The sequence below is a fragment of the Myotis daubentonii genome, chromosome 4 (genome assembly GCF_963259705.1).
Source record: "Myotis daubentonii chromosome 4, mMyoDau2.1, whole genome shotgun sequence".
NCBI classification, from domain to species: Eukaryota; Metazoa; Chordata; class Mammalia; order Chiroptera; family Vespertilionidae; genus Myotis; species Myotis daubentonii.
Genome location: NC_081843.1, coordinates 111,250,147 through 111,268,508, shown reverse-complemented (window position 1 = coordinate 111,268,508; position 18,362 = coordinate 111,250,147). Strand labels below are relative to the sequence as shown.

The 18,362-nt window shown below is 42.3% G+C and overlaps 1 protein-coding gene across 1 annotated transcript in view; it reads right to left on the bottom strand.

Moving 5' to 3' along the window:
- Positions 1 to 12,739, bottom strand: part of RANBP3L (RAN binding protein 3 like) — a 36,194-nt gene extending 23,455 nt beyond the window's left edge. Inside the window, exons 1-4 of the mRNA XM_059695097.1 lie at positions 12,610 to 12,739; positions 4,671 to 4,729; positions 3,551 to 3,590; positions 2,288 to 2,365 (exon numbers count right to left, since the gene is read on the bottom strand). Of these exons, the coding sequence (XP_059551080.1) occupies positions 2,288 to 2,365; positions 3,551 to 3,590; positions 4,671 to 4,729; positions 12,610 to 12,739 (307 nt within the window). The remainder of the gene's footprint in view (positions 1 to 2,287; positions 2,366 to 3,550; positions 3,591 to 4,670; positions 4,730 to 12,609) is intronic.
- Positions 12,740 to 18,362: the final 5,623 nt, after the last annotated feature.

Sequence of the window (18,362 nt, the reverse complement as noted above, 5' to 3'; positions counted from 1 at the left end):
CGCATGGAACTCACCAGTAGATGTCAGTGTCCGCACTAATAGGGTAGGAGGCAGTGCACGGGAGAGCGCTGACTGCTAGAAATGCGTGGTGGCAGGATGAGCTGTGCTACATAGTTCTGTTTCCTCTCATAAATGTAAGTGACAATTAGGTCATTAACAGAATAGGCCGTCTTTAGAATCATGAAATTGAATACTGAGGCAAATTCTACAGATTATAAAATCTAAATTGATAATGAACTCTTACAGAATGTTAAAAAATTGTTAGCAAATTCTGTCCCTCTCCCTACTCTAATAATACCTGGAGACAGAAGTGAAATCATTGTGATACGTTATTTTCCTAGGAAGTACGCTTGTGGGCTAAGACTGTGGTGGTGGCTACAAGTACAGAATTACTAGACATTTCAAAGTGATCACCTCCTGGTTGCAGAAACAGGAGCCTTGGAGCATTTGAGTAATGGAGATAAGAAAAGAATAAGAATTGCTTTTTCAAAGTATTATAACCTGCTCCAAATTGGGGGTAGAATTGCTTCTGCAATTCAAAATTCAATTAAATGGTATTTATTATCTTCATTCTTGAAAAGCAACAATGAATTGACCATATAAAATCATGCAATTTTTTCTCCGTTGCAATACCACCAATATTCTGCACTACATACAAAGGAATGGTGCTTACTGATATGAAGGTTTCTTTATTCATTCTTTCCTTTTTGTGTAGCTGACTTTTTTGGTCTGATTAAAATAAGAAGAATTTAGCAGTTATCTTGATAGCTCAAAGCCATCCCTCTGAGATTAGGACCCCAATCCTCTTACTGTCTGTAACGTGTCAGTGAGGCTTAGAGGGGCCTGCTGAGTTAGAAGCATCTCTTCTGTATCTGAAAGGTGTCTGACATACTGTTGCTCAGTCATGCTTGGAATTCTTAATAAGAATGTAAATTCATTAATTTGAATATGCAGTGGTTCCCAGGTACATGAGGATCAATGAAAAGAAAGTGAATAGCGTGTGTGTGTGTTTTTATTTCTAGTGGCAAGCTTAACTTGGAAAAGGCAGTTGGTTGTTCAGTAGAAACAAAAACACCCAAGAATATAAATCATAATTTTAATGTAGAAAATGTTCCAACCATTTCAAATCTTTAATTAAAATAAAATAGTTTTTATTAAAATAAAAGTTTTTTATAATGCTTAGCAAAGCATTATAAATTTCAAATAAAAAGGAAGTAATGTTTTAATTAATGAAAAGTACAAAAGGATTAATATTCTAAACTTTAAAATATAAATCTAAAGCATAAACTTTAGAATGAGAATCTAAAGCATAGTTTTATATTTTGTATATACAACTATATGTATTATAAACCATATACATGGAAAATAATAAGTAAAATAAAGCAAGTTCATTTATAGGGCTGCCGTATATAGTATATTGCTATTGTAAACATGAAATCCTAAAAAAAATCAAGTTCAAACTTTCTATCGAAAATAAACAGATATATTGTCTGGCTTTGTAAAGTTCTTAAGGTTTTCTTCCGTTCATACTTCGTTAAGACCTCTACTTTCTTTGCCACTAAAATGTCAGTATTTTATAGCAGCTGAGAAAGAAAGATCATCATTAAGGAGAATGGATTTGCAAAGGTCAGAGTGACAGGTTCAAGGTTCTAGAAACTCTTTGAGGCTCACCGTGTTTAAGATACTCTATCAGGCATGACGATGATCTCAAGGAACTTACAGTGGCGGAGACAGACATAGCATAAACAGCTGTATTACAAGACAGAGAGCAATGCAATCAACTCTACAAGGAATCACCGAGTGCGTTGGGTGTAGAAGAGAGGCAAACGAAGTCACTGATATTCAGAACACAGCACTACATGATGACGTTCTCAGAACAAAGTGTCTTTTTAAAAGGTGGACATCTTTTATTTAAGTAGGTGGCTGCTTACGAGAAAATTGCTGTTTTCCCTACAAAAACTAATACATACTTAAGGCAGAAACTTTGTAAACATCGCAAAATACAAAGAGGGAGCTAAAAAACCAAACCACTCATAATCCCATTACCTGATATAACCATTTCTAACATTGTGGCTTCCGTCCTTTCAGTCTTTTTTCAATGTTGGCCAATTGAATGCACTCACTGCATGGTTATATGAAAACAATCTGCTATTTTCATATAACCATATATTATAAGCACTATCCAGTGGATAAACTTTTAAAAATTATCCATTTGAAAAGTTTCTTGGAAATTTTATACTCAGACTAAACATAACAGAGAAACACTCACAGTCTACACTATACCTACCTCCTTGGGACTGAGAATCTGTAGTTTGCAAAGAAAAAGATGAAGACCGTATGCGCTTTCTTGAAAAACCATTACATTCTGCAAGAAATTCAATGTGAAGGGTAAAATTGCTGGCAATAACAAATTATCCGCAACCGATGATATGGGGGACAAATAGAATTTCCTTTTGTCTATACAAATTATCATTGGGTAACACATCAACTTCTGAAGCACAATTTTAAATATTGGGGTTAATAGCTAGGTGATTATGAACTGATAGTCATATCAACAGTTGTGAAACTATCAGACACAAGTAGTTTCAGCAAGAAATTGCATATGAATTCTGAGATTGTATGGAGAATGTTTTGGGTACATGGAAACAAAGGCAGTAGAGAATCTTGGGATTTTAGAGTTGCGAACGTCACTGATTTCAGGTACCCTCATGTCATCTCTCAAAACAATAGCCAATCTACTTTCTTGTTTGTTTCTTTGTTTTTAATTTTATTTTAATTTGAAAATATTTTCAAATTTACAGAAAAGTTGTAAAAATAGTACAAAGGATTCTCATATGCCCTTCAATCAGATTCAGCAGCTGTAAACACTTTGCCTCATTTGATTTATCATTCTTGATTTACATACATATTTTGCTGAATCACTTCAGATTAAACTGTGTTTTATGTCCCTTACACCTAAATATTTCAATGTTCATTATCTTAGAATAAGAAAATCTCTCATATTATCCCAGTATGATGATCAACTGCAAGAAATTTAACATAACATACAATATTCTGAACTAACCCACCAACCATTATTTTGTCCATTGACTAACAATGTCCTTTGTAACATTTTCCACCCAGTGCAGGATTCAGCCCAGAATCATAGACAGCATTTGATTGTCACAAGTCGTCTATATCCTTTAATCTGAATTTTCTCCTCAGGCTTTCTTTGTTTTGAAGAATTTATTTCTCATGTTTTAATAAATTTTTTTTTTCATTTTGAGTTTTTAATGCAGTTTGAACTACATTTTCCTGTTGAAATCTTTTTAAATTAAATTTATTGGGATAGCATCACTTAATAACATGATATAAAGTTCCAGTGTGCCACTTTATAATATGACATCTGTATACCCTATTCTGTGTGAGCACATAACACTTTCATGTTTAAACACAAGAAAAACCATCAAGTTTTACATAGTCTGTGCCACATGCCAAAATGCTTGTGCCTGCTTACTAGTATGTTCTTTGTCTAAAAGTTGATTTTGAAATACAAGATTTAAATCGTTACCAGGTTCCGCTGTTTCGTGCAGGGTTTCTTCCGCAGGCCTCTGGAAGGAAAGGAAGCTGCCAGTGAGAGTTTTCACACCAGACTTCTCCCCTGTCGCTTTCTAAGAGAATTCTCCACAGCCAGGTCTCTTGAGCGAGGCCAGGACACAGCTGCTCACCGTTAGTCATGAACATGCATTCAAGAGCGAGCCAAGTCCGGCAGAGCGGGTCCACTTTCCAGTGACTGCAGAACCCCTGGGAGCTTCTGAAACTCCTACTTAGGACTTTGAATGGCTGACCTGGGCTGGAGCCCGTGAATCTGGTTTTTCAACAAGGGCTTGGGGGGTTAAGATTTCTTTAGTTAACTTTGGGGGTAGTGATGTACAGTGGGGCCTTGACTTACGAGTGTCCTGACTAACGAGTTTTTCGAGATACGAGCCATCTCTCGGCCGATTTTTTGCTTTGAGTTGCGAGCTAAAATTCGGGTTACGAGCCAGCTTCAGATACCCCACCACTAGTTGGCGCAGCGAACGTCACAGTGAACGCCACAACATCAGCCCAGCATCACGTATCTCACTCGTTCACTTTAAGATTTGACATACGAGTAATTTGAGTTACAAGCTCCATCACAGAACGAATTAAACTCGTAAGTCAAGGCCCCACTGTACATTACCTGCGTAAGAATGAATAACAAGGAAATACTAACTAAGATAAAGTGAGAATACTATTAGTAAACGTATTGTTTGTCTTTTGAAGCAAGTATGATGCTGATAAAAAAGATAGGGTCCTTCAGATCCCTTTTAAAATAAAATATCGCAGTTTACAACTTATTTAATACTCTGTGTCAGGCTGGATTGGAAGAGCCTTAGCCCTTCTGATCTCTTTCAGTCCCTCCCACTCAAGTCACTCCAAAAATGTATAATTTAGTGGAGATTCAAGACAAGGTCACTGGCTTCCCATTGCAGCTAAATTGCTGTCGGTAAATCCCTACTATATAAATATTCTGGAGGCACTACTCTGTAAGTGAAGAATAAGAAAATAAACTTATTCAGCAGGGATATATCATTTAGTGTAGCTAGCTTCTTTCAATATAATTTTCTTTGTCAAAGTAAAAATCAAACAAAAAAGTCACTTCATCTTACCTTAAAAGATTGCTCCCTCTTTTCAAAAATAAATATTGGTTGAGCAATGACAGATTTTTCTGTAAAACAAAAAGAATAGAAAAGAAATAAAACCATATTTGGACATTTCTAATGCCAACTAAAAATATTTGAAGATTTTGTTTATTTATTTGTATTTTCTTTCTGCCTTTGGGTAAAATCCAAACTGTTTTACATGGATGCTATAAATGGAATATTTATAAATAATTTTAATAGTTAATTACAGAGATAAATACTTGGGGGAAAGTGACAGTAAATATATTTCCACAAATAGAGTGATCATCCCATTAAAAGAACATGTGTTAAGGGTTTAAGAAAAACAAAATATAATTCCCTGCCTTCAGAATCCCACCAAGACAGAGTGATTAACACCTATACTTTTAGAATAAAAAGTTTCAAGGGGTGAAAAACCTCATTTGATAATAGAACTCCTCCTTGGATCAGATCTGAAGGTATAGATGTAGTGCATTCCAGCTTTAAAAATGATCTAGAAATAATCCATATGTCCTTGACTAGAGTAGTCATATACTAAGAAATGCTTTCAATATTTAGACAAAGAATCAGTTAGTGTTATAAAGTAGCTAAAGTTTATTCTCAGCCATACCAACCTTACCAATCTTTTATATTTTCCTATTTTAGGTAGGACAAAGGGAGAAACTCACTGACTCTAGGGTATAAATGGGTGATCACAGCTTTAAATATCAGCATTCCAGCATTCTCAGGGAAAATTATATGGTTCTTAAGAGCTTGGGCTCTGGAGTTAGGTAGGCATGTGTTCAAATACAAGTTTCACTACTAATTGGCTTTAGGAAACTGAATATGTCTGTACCCGTTTCCTCATCTGAAAAAAGAAAGATTATGACAGTACTTACCTCACAAAGATTATGAAGATTAAATGGATTTTTAGATCTAATTATTAGATTTTAATAAAACAAACAAAAAAGAATAGTAAACATGTGGCATGCTACCAACCCCCATTTGGAAACTCATAACCAACACGGCTAACTGATGACACACTTTCTTGAGGAGCCCAAATATGAGCTCAGAACTTTGCTCCCGATAGGTTTCCAGAAGCCATTACCAACATTCCGTGCTGCCATACAGGCCGAGGTCACCTGGCACCGCTAGGCTGCATAAATCACCTCTAGCCGGGGCGTTTCAAGGAACTACCACACCTTTCAGATGCCAGAAAGGGTTCTCCAGCTCCCCACAATGTTCTCCATGAGAGAGTGTCACAAACTCCGCCAGACGACCCTTTGCGGAGCTCCTGGGGCCACGGGAAGCTGGATGCCTTCTTTCAGCCCAGTGACGTACACTACTCACTTCGTATGCAAGTGCTACCGCCCTGGCCGCCCTGGGAGCCAAGAGAGCCCCAGCACAAAGCATGCAATGGCACACTGGCAACCCATCCACGTTAGACTGCAGCTCAAGCCTTGCTCTTTCTCCAGCAAGCTCCTTCCCAGCAGTTACTTCAGATGTAAGAAAGGAGCTCCCTAGTGACTTTGAAAGGAAACTGTCTTTGTGGCTGTGCAGGGGAATACTTATGAATCCCAGCGATGAATGGGTCTTTTCTCAACTGGACTTGGATAGTCATTCTTAAAATAGCATGACTTGGCCTCAGCCAAGACAAACTACATCGCTTTCCTTCTATCAAAACATTCAGCTAAACACGGGCAAAAGCGATCTTTAATGGCAGCATTAAGGAGGAAATCCCACAGGGTTACTCGCAGCCTGGAAGGCATATGGTAAAGTAAGAAGGCCCTTTTATTAGTTAATTCAACAAATATTTATTGCCCATCTTTTGTGTGCCAGCCACTGTGTTAGGACCCAGGCACACATTGTCTGATTGAAGGTACATTAGCCTCAGGCAGCTGCCTACTCAGCCTGACATGGCCCAGAACATTAGTTAGAAAGCAGATAATCTCCTACCCTCCACTTCCATCTAAACTTTCTCCCTTTCTCCCACGCATTTATCTGGGCTCCAAGACAAAGGCAAAGTAAGCACTGATCAAGCCACTGGGTTCATACCAGCTTTTGCACCTGACCCAGTAGGAAAACCCTATATAATAAAAGGCTAATATGCAAATTGTCCCCTCGGGAGTTTGACCAACCTGGAGTTCAACTGCTCGCTATGATGTGAACTGGCCACCAGGGGGCAGCACAGAATGAAGGAAGGCCCTGGCCAGCAGCTGGCAGCTGGGGGAAGGAAGGCCCCAATCAGCCGTTGGGGCTGATTGCCAGCCAGGCCTAGGGACACTACCCATGCACCGGGCCTCTAGTTTGAAAATAAAAGCAAGGTCCTTGAAATTATATTTTAAAAATTTTATCCTTTATTATTTATAATGTATTTATTATTCAAGCCATTGACCTAACAAATATGTAGTGATGGATGACTGTGTATGAGATAGTTTGCAAGGCGAGAGAGAGGACAGTGGGACAAGAGGAGGCCAAAGACCAGGTTGGAGCTTTGGGAAGCCTGGTAGGCTGAGCCAGGAGTCCTGTTTTCATTCAAAGGAAAAATGGGAAGCCATGAGGAGAGTTCACTCTGTGGAGTGATTCGCTGGGATATGCATTGTTTTTTAAGATCACTCTGCCTGCTGTGTGGAAAGGGGGCCAGAGGAGGAAGGACTGAGAGAGAGGAAATAATTAAGAGGCGAGGCTGAATTCCAGAAGAGACCTGGCTAGGTTGCTCTTTGCTTCTTTGATCATCTTGCATCTCTGATGTTTTGAGGCAAATGGAATAATTAAAAATTTAAAATACAGTCTTCTGTTAAAAGGAATGAAGATGAAAGAATGGGGAGGAGAAACTTAAAAACTTAAGGATTAATTTTGATGTTTTGCCTGTTTTAAGGTTCATATAACATTTAATGGTTCCCAATATTCATGGTTGTTTTCTAAACTACTTCTAAACTACTATTTTTCTAAACTACTATTATGAGAAGAAAGATGTTCACTTATCCCACACATATATTTAAGCACCTGTTATATACAAGAAAGGACACAGTGTACTATTGATATAACTCAACCTCAGTTCCCCTGTCATTCTGCTCACAATGGAAGCAAGCAGTGGGCGAAGAGCTTTTATCCATCATGGTGTCTACTTTAATTAATCACTTTGTGGGTTAAATATGCTTTCTACCATATTTACAGATGCTTACTTACTAGTACAGGTGGAGAAACGAAGGCTCTAAGGCAGGGGTCCTCAAACTACGGCCCGTGGGCCACATGCAAATCCAAATATCGTATTTGTTCCCGTTTTGTTTTTTTTTTACTTCAAAATAAGATATGTGCAGTGTGCATAGGAATTTGTTCATAGTTTTTTTTTAAACTATAGTCCGGCCCTCCAACAGTTTGAGGGACAGTGAACTGGCCCCCTGTTTAAAAAGTTTGAGGACCCCTGCTCTAAGGGATTTGTTCAAAATCATGTCACTAGTAAGTGGCAAAACCATTCATTAAACCCAGGCCCCTCCTACAAATTATTGATTTTAACTCCCACCTGTCATACTGTGATATCTGATACAACCTCACCTGTAAAATATCATGTTCTACATGTATAATATGTGCATTGTTGGCACCAAGAAAAGAGAGAGCAAAGGAAGGGGCAAGGAGGAGACTGCTGGTTTTTCCCAAAAAAAACCCTTGTAGAATCATTTGATCCTTCAAACCATATGAATAAGTAGAACTAATATACTTTTTAAAAATAATCCCTTCCTACTATAGTGTCAGACACCCATAATTAAAGGACAAATCTCAAGCTCCTTGCCCAAAATAGTCTTCTTGAATTGCACCACCTAGCAGGCAGGCATCCACTATCTTCTTTCTTGGCAGATTCCAGAATGATGGAAATATCTATCTATATAAAAGCCTAAGTGACAGAATGACTGAACGACTGAACTATTGATTGACCGGTTGCTATGATGCACACTGACCACCAGGAGGCAGACGCTCAATGTAGGAGCTTCCCCCTGGTGGTCAGTGTGCTACCACAGCCAACCTCCCACGGTCAGCCAACCTCCTGCAGTCCCTTGCCCCAGACTGAGCAAGACGGCCCCATTGGCTCCGATCTTTGGCCAGGCTGAGGGACCCCACCCAAGCATGAGTTCGTACACTGGGCCTCTAGTATGGAAATAAAGGTGAGAACAAGATGGATTCACTGAGTTTGGAATGCATGTTTGAGAGGCATCTCATGTTCTTGCTCTTCACCTTTATTGCAAGTAATCCTCCAAGTCTCCAGACAAGCATTCAGCTAGAAACTTATGCATATATGTAAGAACTTAGCTCCTCAGGATTCTAAAGTGTGAATAGTAAATATAAATTTCCTTTTCCCCCTGTTCCACAATTTCCCCCAAATCTGGGGTGGGTGGTAAGGTCTTGTCCCTCCTCTATTTCATTGGCACTCAGTCTCTGACAAACAAACCAATTTCATCGAGGAAAGTAACTGGAGGGTTTTCTTGAGGAATCATCTCAATGGAGGAGGTTTGAAAGGATCTACTGAACCAAAAGCAGATCCAGAAGAGGAGGCGGGGACTGAGGACAGACCCTGTGGCTCAGATATGAGCATGTGAGAGCCCCTAGTCGAGTTGCCTCTTCAAACCTTTTTGGAATAAAGCAGAATATCCATCTACCTATCTCTCTCTATCCATCCGTCTCCCACATAGACAGATATATATCTCTCTCTATCCAGACATCTACACCCATATGCACATGTACATATACATACATGCATACACACATAGCACTCTGTCAGACTACAGGTTGCACAGGAGACACTGGATAAAAGCGAGGCACCCTGCCCTCGCTCATTGATCGGCTGCCTCCTGCATTGTCCCCAGTCCTATGTCATATGCCGATGCCCTGTGACTCTCGTCGGCTGGAAGAAATGCCTCATTGCTCCTCAGAGGTCTTTCTCTTTCCTTTCACTCATCACCTTATTCTTACCCCTAGCTTTCTTCTCACTTCCCCTGAGCTCCCATTCTCTTATTCTTTCGTTTGTTTGTTTTAGATATCAGGATGTTTCTGAATTCAGGCTATGGCCCATAAATAGCTGTAGAGATCCTTGCTCTCAAAGTGTAGTCCAGACAGACCAGCAACACTGACTGGGAGCTTGCTAGAAATGCAGAGTCCTAGGCCCTGCCCAGACCTGCTGATGCAGAAGCTGCATTTACAGGCTCCTGGGGGACTTGCATACATATCTGAGAAGCAACCCCAGGTTTCTGTCCACTGAGACCAGGATTAAGACAATGGCAGTGGAGACTCCTGGGGTTAGTGACTAAACCTCCAGATGTTATTAATGAGAAACTATGGTGATTATGACTCAATGAAAAGTGAAGTCAAGTGCTACTCTGAAGACTTAAAAAGAAATACCTGTAGGAAGGATGTTGAAATAATAGAGAAGTTGATATTGAAATCCATCATTCAGATATTCTGTGAAGCCACAAATGATTTCCTCTCTAATGCAAAAGTTTTTCATAATATGTCTGAAATCTGACTTTTCAAAAATGTTTAGCAAATATCTCTGCTTGTGATTATTAAATGTTAGTTAAAATGGTCATTCCTGTGAAGCAAACACTTAGCCTGAAAACCTAAACTACATAAAAAATATTTGTTGTAGAACTCAGATTCTTTAACAAGAACTCGAAGCATCTAAAGTCCCAACTGTAAATGATATCTTCTGTAGAAAATACCGACACATCACAGCAGGGGAGGAGGCACGAAGTTTCTGAATCACAGTCTTGATTTTTTGAAAAAAGAACAAATATCAAAACTAGATGAACATGTTCTAAGACAGTTTTAAGAAAAGGCAAAGTGTAACCCAGAAAATATAAAAGGAATCCGAGTCAATTCATGAAGGAAGCACAAACATGAAACGTTCTGTACTTGGTTCTCACCAATACGGAGGAACTCTGTCAAAATGCAAGAGAAAGGAAATAAACAACAAATTACCCACCAAAATGTAAGAAGGATTTCTTTACAGAAAGAGGCGGTAGGGCCACACAGTGACAGGATTAACTGTGAAGGGACCATCCTGATGCTAGTTTATGGGACACTCTGTACCGACCGGAAGATGAAATAACTAGCACCCTGGAGGGAAGCAGGCGGTTCGCACAGGAAGTTTCCGGGCCGCCTCACAAAGCCCCAGTTCAACTTGAGACACAAGATGAATGGAGCCTGCTGGGCTGTTTCCAGGCCTGGCCATCCCTGTGTAAGGTCTAAGCAGTTTGTGTACAAGCGTGTTGTAAAAAACACATGTGAAATAAAAGGGGAAAAACACTCGACCTTTTTAATCCAATTCTAAATTTTCTGCACTGCTTTAAGTTTTCATTGGAAATGAAACGAACTGCCAATTCTGAGAAATCTGGCATTTCTAGGGTTTTTTTGTGTACAGAGAAACAGCGACCGGACTATCAATCCCCAGAGGGACAGTAGGGGAGGGTGGGGGTAAGGGGAAGAGATCAACCGAAGGACTTGTATGCATGAATATATGCCAAACCAATGGACACGGACAACAGGGGGCTGAGAGCATGAGTTGCGGGGCGGGGGGGTGAGGTTGGGGGTTAATGGGGGGATGAGAACACATTTGTAATACCTTAACCAATAAAGAAATTTATAAAAAAAAAAACATATAGTTTTATTGATTTCAGAGAGGAAGGGAGAGGAAGAGAGAGAGAGAAACATCAATGATGAGAGAGAATCATTGATCGGCTGCCTCCTGCACGTTCCACAATGGGAATCAAGCCTACAACCCAGTAATGTGCCCTGACCGGGAATTGAACCGTGACCTCCTGGTTCATAGGTAGATGCTCAATCGCTGAGCCATGCCGGCCAGGGAGACATTTCTAGTTTTGATTCCAGGTCTGGACCAGCCTGGTAGAGCTGTGACCCAGGCTGCGGGAGTTGTCCTGAACCTTGGTTTTGCCATCTGTAGACACTGCAAGGTGCTTCACTTCCTCTTGCCATTTTCTCTTCATGTTCTGACTCTAAAGAAGTTTGTTCGAGAATGTCCGCAGGCCAATGACATGATGAGTCTAGCAATTGAAGATTTCCTTATCAATTTTTTCCAGCCCCAGGCAAAAATAGCTCAAAAGAATGTGTTCCTTTGGACAGAGCGTATCCATTTCTCCATAAGCTGAAGGTGTTACTAGGTCTGTCCATAAACACAGCTGTTGTGTGCTTCTGTGGCAGTCACTTGCAATCTGGGATTGCTGGACTATGTTCAGTGGCAGCACTTGTGGGCTCCCTGGCTGCTGGAGAGGGTGTTTATGCTCTTTCTCTATAGTTTCCTTCATTCATGCCCACAGGGTAATAAAGATGTGCTTGGTCAAGTTGGGACCATTTATTTCATTTGCCAGCATGTATAAATCACAGTTTCCCCTCGAATGACTTGCAATGTGAAAATGCTTCCACATATTGGAGGTGCTGGAGGAGGAGGAAACCGATGCATGGTCTAGGTTTCAGGGCACACTGAAGACCACTACTGAGCAGGCACATACACAGGCTTAAGATGATCTCTCAGAGTCAAGTTGAAGTAATTGTCTTGTGTTTTCATACTGCTGACATTAAGGAGGTAGTTTTGACACAAAATATCATGTCAGAAAGCATGAGACCGATCTTCACAAAGACCATTCCCGAGGCAGTGTGGCCCAAGCAGAGCTTCGTGTACTGAACTCCGAAACATGGAAGCCCTTCCTCTTCGGCAAAGAAGCACACTGTTCTGCCCTTCCTTCCTAGATTCCCAGGACACGGGCGGGCGGGAGAGGCTTGACTGCAGCGGCTCCCAATTCCAAGTCTCCTGTGTCCTGAGCCTTTGAGCGAGCGGGAGAACAGGCTCCTGGCTTTTCCATTTCCACAGGAGTAAGTGGATGCTACTCCACTGAGAACAAAACCTCGGAGGCGAACGCAGGAAGGAAGGCGAGAGCGGCACCCAAGGCCGGAACCTGGACCGCATTCTCCTCCTGGGACCGGGCAGAAGCCGGTAGCCTGGCTTTCATCTCCACCGAGGAGCCCTGCTGGGCCCCGGAGCCAGAACTGCAGCAGGAACGCCCTGTGCCCATGCTGGTGGTTTTGTGCCCACAGCATATCGCATTGATGTAGAACCAGTTTGGGAGAAGTCAAGGCCAGGGAGCAATTCGTCAACCTCACCAGAAACATCTGTCCAGCAGGCTGAAGAACATTACAGGAGAAAAACGTTGACTTCTTATCCAATGGATAATTTCATATGGCTTGAAAATCCTCAGGAAAACTGAACACAATCCTTTCTGTTTATCCATTTCCTTTCTTTCCGGCTTTCATGATCATTGAAGTGTTATAAGTCAAGAAGAAAGGAGGAGAGGAGATGCTGTAACAATGCGAAGTCTTCTTTTTAAAGAGTTTGTTTTTTTGTTGTGGGAAGATATACCTAACATGAAATTTAGCATTTTAAATGTATAGTTCAGTGACATTAGTATATTCACATTGATGTGTTAATTACATCCACCATCCATTTCGAGAACTTTTCATCATCCCAAACTGAAACCCTGTGCCCACTGAACACTACTCCCAGTGCCACTCCCTCAGCTCTTGGGGACCACTAACCTACTTTCTGACAGTCCTGGGTACCTCATCTGGGTGGAATCATGCAATATTTGTCTTTGGGTGTCTGACTTATTTAACTTAGCATAAAGTTTTCAAGGACCATCCATGCTGTAGCATGTATCAGAATTTATGTGCTTCATTTGGCCATTTGTATATCTTCTTTCTGAAGTATCTGCCAGATCATTGTAGATGTACTCTCAGATTGATGTTACAGATAAATGGATTTAAAATGTCACGGAAGAAGCTATAAGACAGCCATGAGTGGGGAGAGGAGCCTACTGGACTTCTGTTCTCAACGGATGTAGCATCTGCTACCATAGAGGTAACGCCGTGTGGACCAGAAACCTCAGCTGAGGTGGCCTAGTTCAACTTTCATACCCAGCATCTGACACGGTGCTTTGCACAGTCATCGTCCCGATAACTGCTATAGAATAAGTGACTTTTATCTATAGGAATACCCAAACGCACTTTTTTTATGAGTGACGAGGTAGAAAGAATTAAATACCTCAGTTAACATAAAACACTTCAGCATACAGTATGAAGGGTTGGAAAAGATGTGTGTGTTGCTGTGGCTGGTAGCTCAGTTTGTTAGAGAGTTGTCTTGATATACTGACTGAGGTTGTGGGTTCGACCTCTGGTCAGGACACAGACAATAATCAACCAATGAATGCATAAATAAGTGGAGCGACAAGTCACTGTTTCTCTCTCTCTCTCTCCCCTCCTTCTCCTCCTCGCTTTAAAAATCAATAAAAACTTATTTAAATTTAATTTAAAAAGAAAAGGAAGAATGCATGTGCTGAACCTGGTCACGCCTCTGAAGAATTAAATGTCAATTAATCGTGGTCTGCATGCTAAATAAAAGAGCTGGAACCTTGGGCTGGCTGCGGAGAGGGCAAAATGCCTCAGTGAATGAATCCAAGCTAGACCACAGTCTGAAACAAACAGCTTTGTTTCCTTGGACTTTCCTGAACTTTGCATAATAGTGAGGTTTGAAAATAGCTTAGAGGAAAAATCAGGGCCTCTGCACCAAATGAATATTTATAAACTCCAAGACCGTAACTGGAACACCATTCAGCAGCCTAGCAAACACTGCCTAGGTTCACTTGTCAACTCAGGTGTCTGGGCGGCATTTGTTGGAACAGCCAGCTGTCAGTCTGGATTGCATTCGTGCGCTTCACAACTCTACAGCTTGTGGTTGATGTGGGAAGGCATTTCGAGACTCGGCTGTGGAAGAAGATGGCTGCTTTTAAACATCCTAGGCCAGTGGTCGGCAAACTCATTAGTCAACAGAGCCAAATGTCAACAGTACTTCTTCAAAATAGACTCGCCCAGGACGAAAACCGACTTCTGCGCATGGGCCACGAAGTTTCAATCACACTGTACGTGCGTGCCTGCACGTGGTATTTTGTGGAAGAGCCACACTCAAGGGGCCAAAGAGCCGAATGTGGCTCGCGAGCCGCAGTTTGCCGACCACTGTCCTAGGCCAAAGCTGCAGTCTGAGAAAGGAGACTTACTTTCAGTCTTGTTGGTGTTTTGGGAAGAATGCCATCATAATGATATTTCCAGGCTGCTCTGAATATGGCCAGTAAGGGAGAACCCGTCAAGACAGCCTGCCTTCAATTAAAACAGCAGTGGGATCCTATTTTTCTACTTGTAAAGTTGGGAAAGAGCTTTTTAAGCAATACCCGGTTTCCTGGGAATCTATTCCTACACAGCTGATCGGAGGGCCATTTGGCCAAAAAGCCACACACAAAAAAGCAAAACGTTAAAACTATGCATATTCTTTGACCCCGCAATTTCACCTCTAAGAATGTATCCCACGGAAATAAGTTTATCTCTGCAATGATTTATCCATTAGTTTATATTAGACACAGTGTTGTTTGTAAGAGTAAGAGTAAAAAAATAGTAATCGATGAACTATCTAACAGTAGGGAATTGCCCAAAGGAATTCTGCTACATTCATAGGAAGGAATAGTATACAACTGTTACAAATAAGGTGGTCAGAGAATATATGAAGATGTGGGCATTTGTTCATGACCTATTTTAAGTTAGAAAGCAGTTTACAGAGCACCATGTACAAAGTCTATTTTTGTTTAAAAATCACACAATAGAATAATCTAAACATGTGCAAAGAAGAAAAGGCTAGAAGACTATACATTCAAATGTTAATAGCAACCATCTTTGGGTGGTAATTTTTATGGATGATTCTTACCACCCCCTTTATGCTCCCCCCCGCCCCAAGGAAGTCTTATATAACAAATATTACACCAGCAGTTGGAAGGCAGCTCTAAATATTTCAAGCAAAACGAGCAGCAGACAAGAACCCTGTGCTGAATTTGGGTTGCCTACTGACAGGGGAGCTAGGATGTTTTAGTTCTGTGCTCAAACCCAGACACATGCCAGGACTTTATGTTCCAAAGCAGTTAGTTCAAAATAATTCACACGAGCCCTGATGGCATAGAACGGGCTTACGAGTTTTCTCTGTTTTCATTTAACGTGAAGCGTTTCCTACCCACGCTATGCTAAGCCTTGTACAGCATCAGCCCACATTCAGGGAGGCGGCCTGACACGGTCACACAAATGCTAGCACACAGACGCTACCTTGGGAAGAGGGGCGTTTCAGTCCTTTCGCCAACACTCCCCGTGTCACTGAAATCCCAAGCTGTGTCCATGGAAAAAGAAATAGAGAGCTTGTAGCCTAGACTGATCCACAGCCAGATCCATCACAGGCCACTGAGGAGAAGCTATAGATGTCTGGGGGGAATCCTTCATCTGGGGGCGGGGGGGGGGGGGATGATGTCATCTGTGACAGCACCCGGACTTTTCCAGTGCCCTTTGCTGTCCCGGATGGAATGGATGGGCGGGACCATCCCGTCTGTTCATGTCAGTCGCCTGCCATGGACTGATCCGCTGGCTGGCCAGTGGACTTGAAACTTTAAAAAGCCCGAGGGCGAGGATGGCTGCGAGGTAGCGGGCTTAGTCTGAGCGAGTGCCCCCGGGGTGAAACGCGACCCTTTGCTCTGCCCGACTCCAGCTGTTCCTGGACCGTGAAGGGAAAGAGTCAAGAATACATTTCATTTGCCCACAAAGGAATACGGCAGAGAGCCAGACAAAATTAAGCTTAAACTCGAAGTTAGAAGTGCACGACTAGTAGGACAGGGAGAGAGTCCCAGGCTAACTCACAGCCACTCTCAGCAGCACCCCCCTCCCCCGCCCCCCGTCCCCTGCAGCGGATCCAGTCTGGCCCGCTTGGGTGCTTTCAATGACACAACATCGGGCAAACTCCAGAAGAATGGCAGCGGCCAGACGCTTAGACGCATGAGCTCCAGGATGACAGCTCCAAGGAACGTGCGTGTCTATAGTCTCCCAGAGTCCCTTAAACACCAACAGTGAGTCCAGGTTAACCCACCCTATGCACCCCTATTAGGACTATTCTCAGGGTTTAAAAATGCAAGATTGCCAAGCATTTTACAACCAGAGATTCCCAGGCACTTCTCCAACCCCCCCTCCCCCGCCCCCTTTCAGGAATCCAATGGCCCGGAGCTCACAGAACCCACAACGCATCAACCTGCCGGGCTCACCTCGCTGCTGCTGCTGCTGCGGGTCCTCCGGGAGCCTCAGCCTGCAGGTGTGCAAACCGCGCAGCAGGTGGCTGCCGCCTCCTCTTGGCACAGCAGACATGGTCCCGGCGGTATCACCACGGCTCCAGGGTCTCTGGGGCATCTCCTTCCCCGGGCCAGTCACCCCAAGCACAGAGGGACGCGCGGATCCCGTCCTCGCGTGTAAACCACGTACTTCTCTAATACATTCCCAAGTGTTTCCTGGTCGTGATTCTGAAAATTAGCATTCCCCGCTGTGACTGCCCCCACAGAAAAAGATGCCGGTGCACTTGGATAAAAACACAAAGTTCTTCTTTCATTTCAGAGCATATTGAAAAGTTTCCCCCTTCAAGTGTAAAAGCCTACACAGTAACTGTTTCCAACAGATGACAGTCTGGGCCGTTTTGACTCCCTCTGCTGACATGAAATCTAATGCCCCGCGTATTTAGAGAGGGCTGCTAGAGTAATTACACACAAGCAGAAAGAAGTGCAGCCGAGTTAAGTCAAGTGATTTCTGAGCCTGGTCGGAGTTACCCTCTGGGACAGCAGACAGTGAAGGGTTCTTAAGGGAGGCTGGGAGGAGGAGGAGCCCTGGGCTGGCTGATTAGCATAAAGACGCAGGCAAGACCTGGCAGTGGAGCTGCTGTGAATAATAGTGACCGAAGCAGGGATTCTAAAAAGATGCCCTGACATGACAGTACTCACATACCTGACTTCTGCCGCTTTGTTTGTCATGAAAACAAAAGCTCAACGCAGGGGCTTCTGCGGCCTGGAGATTCGTTTGTACATGCAAGATCTGAAGGGTGGAAGGGGAACTAATAATGAGCTCATGGAAATGTACTGCTGAGACTCCGTTTCTGTAAACAGCCTCCAGTCTTCAGAGATGGGCAGTCATAGAGCAGACCAACTGCCAAGGTAACTATTTGGAGTTCTGGAAGAAAAATAAGCACACAAAACATTATCTTTCCAGAAATCTAGCTCTGTTCGCCCTAAGATTCTCTATTGGTACTTCTAGGTCATAAGACAAAGCTGTTTCCTGTGTGTGTGTGCACTGAAAAAGCATATCTCATTGAAATACTAAAAGTAGTTCATATTTCATTGAAATAATAGCAGATTCATTAATGTTTTAAAATAATCCCAAACACCTTTCCTCTAACTTGGGAGCTTGCAACCTCTGAAGTTCTAATGAAGGCTGGTAGACCCTGCCCTTCGAGATTCACGGCTCTTTGTAGATTCAGAAAGGAGGTGGTGGGCAGGAATAAAGGAGAAAGGCAGCACTGTTTAGCCTTCATGTCTGGATCCTGCCATTTCCTCTGCATCTTTGGAAGTTGGTGCTGAACGTGACACCCTAACTAGAAATGTGCCGCCTAATCTGATGGGGGGGGGGGGGGGGCATCCTTATTTGACTCTGAGGCGTTAACCATTTCCCAGGTATACTCTGAGCTATGAGAACTCTTATGAAATATGTGATTGCTCTTCCATAAATTTTTTAATGATTTATTAA